This window comes from Mustelus asterias, unplaced genomic scaffold (assembly GCF_964213995.1).
Source record: "Mustelus asterias unplaced genomic scaffold, sMusAst1.hap1.1 HAP1_SCAFFOLD_277, whole genome shotgun sequence".
Classification (NCBI taxonomy): domain Eukaryota; kingdom Metazoa; phylum Chordata; class Chondrichthyes; order Carcharhiniformes; family Triakidae; genus Mustelus; species Mustelus asterias.
This window is the reverse complement of record NW_027590242.1, coordinates 536,899-546,871: the sequence shown is the minus strand read 5'-3', so window position 1 is coordinate 546,871 and position 9,973 is coordinate 536,899. Positions and strand designations below refer to the sequence as shown.

The window sequence follows — 9,973 nt, the reverse complement described above, 5'->3', positions numbered from 1 at the left end:
TGGGGATGAGGAAAATATCAGCCATGATTGAATGGCGGAGCAGGCTTGATGGGACAAGTGGCCTAATTCTGCTCCTATCTCTTATGGTCTTAAGTGTGAGTGTTGCATTTTGGAAAGTCAAACTAGGGTAGGAATTGTACAGTGAATGGCAAGACCCTGGGGAGTGTTGATGAACAGAGGAACCCAGGAGTACAAGTACATAGTTCATTGAAAGTGGCGGCACAGGTAGACAGAGTGGTGAAGAAGGCATTTAGCACACTGGACTTCATCAGTCAGGGCACTGAGTATAGGAGTTGGGACATTATGTTACAGTTGTATGAGTCGTTGGTGAGGCTGCACTTGGAGTATTGTGTACAGTTTTTGTAACCCTGTTATAGGAAAGACATTCATAAACTGGAAAGAGTGCAAAGAAGATTTATGAGGATGTTGCCGGGACTAATGGGCCTGAGTGATCACGAGAGGTTGGACAGATGAGGGCTTTATTCCTTCGAATGTAGGAGAATGTGGGGTGACTATATTGAGGTGTATTAAATCATGGGGGGCATAGATAGGATGAACCCACATTGCCGTTTTGCCAGGGTAAGAGAATTGAAAACTAGAGGGCATGGGTTTAAGATTAATTAATTAATTAATGACCTCAAGATGAGAGGGGAAAGATTAAAAGGGACCTGAGGGGCAACTTCTTCATGCAGAGGGTGGTGTGTACATGGAATGAGCTGCCAGAGAAAGTGGTTGAGGCAGGTTCAAACAGCAGGTTTAAACATTTAAAAAGCATTTGGATAAGTACATGAATTGGAAAGGATTAGAGGGATATGAGCCAAACATGGGCAACTGGAACGAGCTGGGAGGGCACCATGGTTGGCATGGATCAGTTGGGCCCAAGGGCCAGTTTCCGTGCTGTATTGCTCTATGATTCTATGTGCTGGCTGCATCAGCATCTATTGCCCATAACTCATTGCCCTTGAACTGAGTGGCTTGCATTGCTGGGGGATGTGGTCATTTCCTTCTTTAAAGGACATTATTAAATCAGATGGATTTTTACAACAATTGTCATCAACGGGCTTCTAATTCTCAATTTTTACTGAATTCAAATTTCTTCATTTGCCATTGTGAGATTCGAACCCAGGGTTCACAGTGTATTGCCCTGGATCCCTGTATTACTAATCCAATAACACTATCACTGCACCATTGCCTCCCCATCCATGGTAAAGGAGTCATAATAGCCCGAGATCCATGGAATCAGAACATGCTCTGAATTTAAATTAATGCTCACTAACACTCACCCCAAAACAATTTCACTGTTTTCACATTTTAAATCCGCTGCAGCTCAACAGATCTCAGAGAGATTGGTGTTTGGGAAAAATGTCGCAATCTTCAAATCTTGTCCCTGTAAATGAGGAAAGTTATAGGTGTAATTCAAGGTTAGAAATTCAAAACAGACAAACATCTCTTTTGGTCTGAGTTTGCTGTGAGTAAATCCTCCCCTTCTAAAGGAGTTTCCAAAATCCATCAGCATCTGTCCAGAACAGAAATTCAAAACATTCTCTCCTCTGACCTGGCACACAATTACTTTAGCTGGGACAAAATTGCAGTGGAGGCAGTTCAGAGAAGATTCAGTTGGTTGATTCCTGAAATGAGGAGTTTTATCTTTCAGGTTGAGCAGTTTGGGCCTGTACTCTTTGGGGTTTTGAAGACTGAGAAGTAATCTTAATGAAATATCTGGGAATTTAAGGGCGGCATGGTGGCTAGCACTGCTGCCTCACAGCACCAGGGTCCCAGGTTCAATTCCGGCCTTGGGTCACTGTCTGTATAGAGTTTGCACATTCTCCCCATGTCTGCGGGGGTTTCCTCCAGGTGCTCTGGTTTCCTCCCACAGTCCAAAGACGGGTTGGCCATACTAAATTGACCCTCGTGTCAGGGGGATTAGCAGGGTAAATGCAGGGGTTGTGGGGATGGGGCCTGGGTGGGATTGTGATCGGTACAGACTCGATGGGCCGAATGGCCTCCTTCTGCACTGTAGGGATTCTATGATTTATATGATATAAGGTGCTTGACAAGGTAGATGCTGAGAGGATGTTTCCTCTGGTGTGGGAATCAAGTAAAAATAAAGGATCTCAAATGTAAGATGAAGAGAGATCTTTTCTCTCAGCGGGTTGTTGATCTTTGGAACTCTGTCTTCACCAGTGAGGATTGGAGGCAGGTCATTGAATATATTCAAAGCTGAGGTTTTGATCCACAAGAGAGTCAAGGGTATGGACGGGGTGGGGGAGCAAAGTAGACATGATCTTATTGAAAGATGCAGCAGGCTCGATGGGCCGAATGACGGGCTCCTGTTCCGAATTCTTATTCCGATGTTCTTGGATCGGTGCGCATGCGCCCTGCTACCTATTGTCCCTCTGAAGATCGAGGTTCTGAACCAGCCCCTGAAACCACGCCCATTGTGACCCGCCACCGACAGCAGCGCATGCGCCCTCCGTCTCCGCTGAAACAAGATGGCGGCCAATAACCGGGGCCTGTTCCCGGGATAAAAGGTGGGAGCTGTAAACCCGAGACCTGCAGGGTCTTATTCGGGCCGTGCGGCCCACAGCGGATGTTTGTGAAGCCATAGCTCACTCCCGGCTCCATTTCTCCCGCAGCCCCACCGACTCACCTGCTGAAAAAAGCGGCTCCCGCACTCACAGGGCTCCGAGCAAAATGACACTGCGCACGCTCCAGATGTGGCACCGCGCCTGTGCAATGGGCTCTGGTGGAATGAATAGGACACTTTCACAGCCGCAGGGGCACGTGGGAACTAACGGCGCCATGTCAATCAAAGACAATAATAGAATTGCGCAATTGAGATCAATTAATTTTTAAAAATACATTCCTCTGAATTTGTGCGCTGCCAATCTCTATTTCTAACATTGATGTAAACCAGTGGTCTCTTGTCGGAACAGCCCGAGTTTTTAAACTTTTCTCCATGACCCCCCCCCCCCTCCCTCTGCTCTCCTGAAGGTGCTCACACTGGTTGCGTAAATCCCCCAGAAACTGGTTTCTTTCACTTTCTTTCTCCTGAGACTGAATATTCTGTTTTACGGAATGATACATCACAGATGGCTGACGTTTCCATGCTGTAAACCTCTGTGACTCTATCCTGCCCAGCCCGGGCTCTCTAAGATTTATCCAATTAATTCCACAGTTCTGCTGGCAGAGTCAGAACAATGCATAGTTACTGCAGCAATGCAGGAGGTAAATGGAGAATGTTTTTAGTTGTATATTTCGCAGACACACTCACCCCTGGAAAGATGAATCGACCGGTGTACCAAGCAAATATTAAGGTTCCACTTAAAATTAAAACAGAAGGTGCAGAAAAAAAGCAGCAGTTACCAGGGCCGAGTCTGTGGTCAAAATGAGGATGCTGAGCTGCCTTTAGAAAATAACCAGCAATCCAACAAGTCACTCACAATATTGAATCAAACAAAATTGATCAAAGATTCAGATAAAATATTCTGTTTTCCAACATGATGCTGTGATATTTTGTGATGGTTTCAATGTTCTCAAAATTACTTGGTGAAGTCCTGGTTTATTTTATACTCATTCCAACCCATCGCTGTCCATGAAGCACATTACACCCACACTGATTCTCCATCCCATCAGAGACAACTCAGTCACTGACTGGAAATTAGGGCTTTTAATGAGAGCTCTGACAACTGAGAATGCACCGTTGTCAGAATCAACCCGAGCTCACAAACCCCAGACAGTGAACATTATACCCCCGAGACCCGAATATAAAACAGTGAACATTATCCCCCAGACCCGAATATAAAACAGTGAACATTATCCCCCCCAGACCCGAATACAAAAGTGAACATTATCCCCCCCAGACCCGAATACAAAACAGTGAACATTATCCCCCCCCAGACCCGAATATAAAACAGTGAACATTATCCCCCAGACCCGAATATAAAACAGTGAACATTATCCCCCCCAGACCCGAATATAAAACAGTGAACATTATCCCCCCCAGACCCGAATATAAAACAGTGAACATTATCCCCCCCAGACCCTAATATAAAACAGTGAACATTATCCCCCAGACCCGAATATAAAACAGTGAACATTATCCCCCAGACCCGAATATAAAACAGTGAACATTATCCCCCCCAGACCCGAATATAAAACAGTGAACATTATCCCCCAGACCCGAATATAAAACAGTGAACATTATCCCCCCCAGACCCGAATATAAAACAGTGAACATTATCCCCCCCCGACCCGAATATAAAACAGTGAACATTGTCCCCCAGACCCGAATATAAAACAGTAACATTATCCCCCCCCCAGACCCGAATATAAAACAGTGAACATTATCCCCCAGACCCGAATATAAAACAGTGAACATTATCCCCCCCCAGACCCGAATATAAAACAGTGAACATTATCCCCCAGACCTGAATATAAAACAGTGAACATTATCCCCCAGACCCGAATATAAAACAGTGAACATTATCCCCCAGACCCGAATATAAAACAGTGAACATTATCCCCCCCCAGACCCGAATATAAAACAGTGAACATTATCCCCCCCAGACCCGAATATAAAACAGTGAACATTATCCCCCAGACCCGAATATAAAACAGTGAACATTATCCCCCCCAGACCCGAATATAAAACAGTGAACATTATCCCCCCCAGACCCGAATATAAAACAGTGAACATTATCCCCCCCACACCCGAATATAAAACAGTGAACATTATCCCCCCCCAGACCCGAATATAAAACAGTGAACATTATCCCCCCCAGACCCGAATATAAAACAGTGAACATTATCCCCCCCAGACCCGAATATAAAACAATGAACATTATCCCCCCAGACCCGAATATAAAACAGTGAACATTATCCCCCAGACCCGAATATAAAACAGTGAACATTATCCCCCAGACCCGAATATAAAACAGTGAACATTATCCCCCCCAGACCCGAATATAAAACAGTGAACATTATCCCCCAGACCCGAATATAAAACAGTGAACATTATCCCCCCCAGACCCGAATATAAAACAGTGAACATTATCCCCCAGACCCGAATATAAAACAGTGAACATTATCCCCCCCAGACCCAAATATAAAACAGTGAACATTATCCCCCAGACCCGAATATAAAACAGTGAACATTATCTCCCAGACCCGAATATAAAACAGTGAATATTATCCCCCCCAGACCCGAATGTAAAACAGTGAACATTATCTCCCAGACCCGAATATAAAACAGTGAACATTATCCCCCCCAGACCCGAATATAAAACAGTGAACATTATCCCCCAGACCCGAATATAAAACAGTGAACATTATCTCCCCCAGACCCGAATATAAAACAGTGAACATTATCCCCCCCAGACCCGAATATAAAACAGTGAACATTATCTCCCAGACCGAATATAAAACAGTGAACATTATCTCCCAGACCCGAATATAAAACAGTGAACATTATCTCCCAGACCCGAATATAAAACAGTGAACATTATCCCCCCCAGACCCAAATATAAAACAGTGAACATTATCCCCCAGACCCGAATATAAAACAGTGAACATTATCTCCCAGACCCGAATATAAAACAGTGAATATTATCCCCCCCAGACCCGAATGTAAAACAGTGAACATTGTCCCCCAGACCCGAATATAAAACAGTGAACATTATCCCCCCCAGACCCGAGTATAAAACAGTGAACATTATCCCCCCCAGACCCAAATATAAAACAGTGAACATTATCCCCCAGACCCGAATATAAAACAGTGAATATTATCCCCCCCAGACCCGAATGTAAAACAGTGAACATTATCCCCCAGACCCGAATATAAAACAGTGAACATTATCTCCCAGACCCGAATATAAAACAGTGAATATTATCCCCCAGACCCGAATATAAAACAGTGAACATTATCCCCCAGACCCGAATATTAAACAGTGAACATTATCCCCAGACCCGAATATAAAACAGTGAACATTATCCCCCAGACCCGAATATAAAACAGTGAACATTATCCCCCAGACCCGAACATAAAACAGTGAACATTATCCCCCAGACCCGAATATAAAACAGTGAACATTATCTCCCCCAGACCCGAATATAAAACAGTGAACATTATCCCCCCCAGACCCGAATATAAAACAGTGAACATTATCCCCCAGACCCGAATATAAAACAGTGAACATTATCTCCCCCAGACCCGAATATAAAACAGTGAACATTATCCCCCCCAGACCCGAATATAAAACAGTGAACATTATTCCCCCCACACTTGAATACAAAATTGTCCTGATGGATTCAGACAGCATTATCACAATAGTCCAAATGTGGTTTTTCCAGGAATAGATTCAGCGGCTGCATCACTGGAGGCCAGAGATACTCTCCTCAAACTCGGCTCATGTGAGGAATCCCTCCAATGAGGCTCAGGAATGCTACAACCAGAGTCACGTGACCACCAAGTGTGTACCTGAACAAACTACCGCAACGTTGAAGATGTGTTTCAGTGTGAAATGATTTGCTTCACCTGTTGCTTCAGATTTGAGAGAAAATGTCCCTTTCTGGGGTAATTTGACCTTGACCCAGGCACTTTTCAGATCTGAAAGTGATGGCCTTTAGCACAATCACAAGGCTGCACAATACAGAGGGAACACGAATCTGTTTCATTCTGCGACTATGTCGTGGTTACACGAGTGATACTTTCCACTAATTAGCTGCCAGCACCAAAAAGCCATGCAGCCTCCCACACAAATGAGCAAGGCTGGGTATGAATATATTTGCCAGTGCAGTGCTGGGTACGAGGCTGTACATCCCAGTGAGTGGCTGATAGAATAAAACAGCATGTTCCTTGATTTGTCAGAATAGGTAGTGATTTTTTCAGCAGGAAACACTCACCAAACCAAAAATACAATGTTTACTGTGAATACAGATTGGGCTGCACTTGCTGAACAATCCTGAGTGTGTCAATAGCCACACTCATAATCAACTGAAGATAATCAGTCGAGTTCATAATACGGCTCAGTTGTAGTTGTGAGAAGCAACTTACATTTATACGCAGCGATCCTTTCCCTGCAAACAAAAGGAGAATTTTCAAGCCTTGCACTTTTTTTGAATTTCCCAGAAGCTTGAGAAACCTACAATCTTCTATTGATTTCTCCATGGTGATGCTTCAAGTCAATGGGTCCCACCTATTGTGATCATTTGAAATTTGGCATTCTTCTGTTTGTCCTGATGAGTGCATGATGAAGAGATTCAGCAACAGGTCTCTCTTTTCAGCAATATTCAAGTTCAGTTCTAACAAGTATCTGTGCACTGTTTTATGTTCCTTGACAATTAAATGTGATCGTGGAAGTGTCACTGTGAATAATGTGCAAGTCAGTAAGAATTGTCAGCATTTTCTAATTGGAAATATTCAGCAGTGGAACCTTTCAGACACTGAATTGTACAGTTTGCACCAAACATCAATTTAAGATTGCAGGAAAAGTTCATAAACTTATGAGAAACAAGTTCCTGTTGAGAGTTCCTGAATTTAAAAAAAATCACAGATGGTGCTTTTAAAAAGGGACACAGCAGCCCTGAAAATCAGTGACATTTCAGAATATTAAACTTCAGCCAGTTGTAGCGATTGTTAATGTCAGCAGAAACAAACCAAATATTGTCAGACTATCAATCCTGGATGTGATTAACAGCTGCAGCAACTGCAAAATCCAACTCCTGCTGACAATTGTGAACTTGCAGATGTGTCAGCAAGTGGGATGACCGAGTGTATCCCTTCCCACACACAGAGCAGGTGAATGGCCTCTCCCCAGTGTGGATGAGCTCATGTAAATGCAGGCTGCCAGACTGAGTGAATCCCTTCCCACACACAGAGCAGGTGAATGGTCTCTCCCCAGTGTGAGTGCGTTGATGAGCAGTGAGGATTGATAACTGCCTGAAACTCTTTCCACAGTATGTGCAAATAAATGGCTTCTCCTCCGTGTGAATTCGCTGATGTGACAGGAGGCCGGATGAATTGGTGAATTCCCTCCCACACGTGGAACAGGTGAACGGCCTTTCCCCAGTGTGAACTCGCTTGTGTGCACTGAGGTTGGATGAAGACCTGAACCTCTTTCCACAGGAAGTGCAGCTGAACGGTCTCTCCTCTGTGTGAACTCGCTGGTGTGACAGCAGGTTAGATGACAGAGTGAATCTCTTACCACACACAGAACAGGTGAATGGCTTCTCTCCTGTGTGAATTCGCTGGTGTGACCAAAGACCGGATGGCCCAGCAAAATCCTTCCCACACAAGGAGCAGGTGAACGATCTCTCCCCAGTGTGAACTCGCTGATGTGCACTGAGGTTGGATGAACATGAGAACCCCTTTCCACAGGTGGAGCAGCTGAACGGCCTCTCCTCAGTGTGAGTTCGCTGGTGTAACAGCAGGTGGGATGAGGTAGTGAATCCTTTCCCACACACAGAACAGATGAATGGCCTCTCTCCAGTGTGACTGTGTCTATGGTTTTCCAGCAAGTATGGATAATTGAATCCTTTACCACAATCCTCACATTTCCACGGTTTGTCCATGGTGCTGGTGTCCTTCTGTCTCTCCAGGTTGGATGATTAGTTGAAGCCTCACCCACATACAGACCATGTGTATGGTTTCTCCCCACTGTGAATGGTGTGATGTCTTTCAGGATATGTAACTGGTTAAAGCTCTATCCACAGTCAGTTCACTGGAGCACTCTCACTTGGGTGTGTGTGTGTCTCCGTTCTTTTGCTGTCACATTGAATTTTGAAATTTTCTCCCACTGACAAAACAGGGAATGATTTCTGCCTCCACTGTCAAAAGCAATCATATTTAGGCCAGAATGAATTGAATGGCTCTGTCAGACTTTGATCTGAAGTTTAGTTTGAGTTTCCTGTCTGTGAATCCTCCTCATCAAGTTCCCTGCAAAAAGAGTTTTAAAAAACTAATTCAGAACTGACAATTTCAGTTTCCACGAAACATTTCTCTATCTCATTTATCTTGAGCTGTAATCCCCATCCCACACACTCTCTCTTGTCCCTGAGCTGAAATCAAACACATTGCCTCATCTCCACTCTGAGCCCAGCTCCCTCTCCCTCCAGCTGGATTCAGTCCTCCAGACCATGTACAGACTGAGAGTACAATCAAGGAGTCAATTATTTTCCTTCCAAGTCAGGGGACGTGCAGCCCCACTGACTCTGTTGTTACCACAATGGGCACATATGCTCTGCCCACCAATGAAACGCCACGCTGACCATTAACATGGGCCTGTTCAGAGGAAAGGCTCCATTTTATTTGTGCCACAACAGCAGGGGAATTACCTCCTGCACAGGCACAAAGGTATCATCAGTCACAGAAAATAATTGCAGCTGGTGTCTCAAACCTCATTTTGCCATTTGCTCTCAGACATTCTCAATTCAATTTTGAATGCAAACTGAAATCTCGCATTATGGGGTAAATTAAAACACATTTTAATGGTGATTTTCAGTCTGACTATTCCTGAGAATTAATTCCCAAGTCAGTAAATTAAAATTCTCATCAGCAATGGAGGTGGCACAGTGGTTAGCACTGCTGCCTCACAGCTCCAGGGACCTGGGTTCGATTCCCAACTGGGGTTACTGTCCTTGTGTAGTCTGCCCGTTCTCCCCATGTCTGCGTGGGTTTTCTCCAGATGCTCCGGTTTCCTCCCATCGTCCAAAGAGATGCCAGTTAGGTGCATTGGCCATGCTAAATTGCCCCTTAGCATCATAGGATGAGTAGGTTAGAGGGATTAGCAGGTTACATATGTGGGGTTATGGGAATAGGGCCGAGGTGGGATTGTTGCCAGTGCAGACTCGACGGGCCGAATAACCTCCTTCAGCACTGTCGGGATCCTATGAAATACATTGGGAGAATTGCTGTTTTAATGGGTATTTTCACAAGTGCTATAAAATGATTTTTCAAAACAAATTCATATTTTCT

At 44.4% G+C, this 9,973-nt stretch overlaps 1 protein-coding gene across 1 annotated transcript in view; it reads left to right on the top strand.

Moving 5' to 3' along the window:
• The first annotated feature begins 2,694 nt into the window (after positions 1–2,694).
• Positions 2,695–9,973, top strand: part of LOC144486039 (uncharacterized) — a 44,544-nt gene continuing 37,265 nt past the window's right edge. Inside the window, 1 exon segment of the mRNA XM_078204151.1 lies at positions 2,695–2,784. Coding sequence (XP_078060277.1) covers positions 2,695–2,784 — 90 coding nt within the window.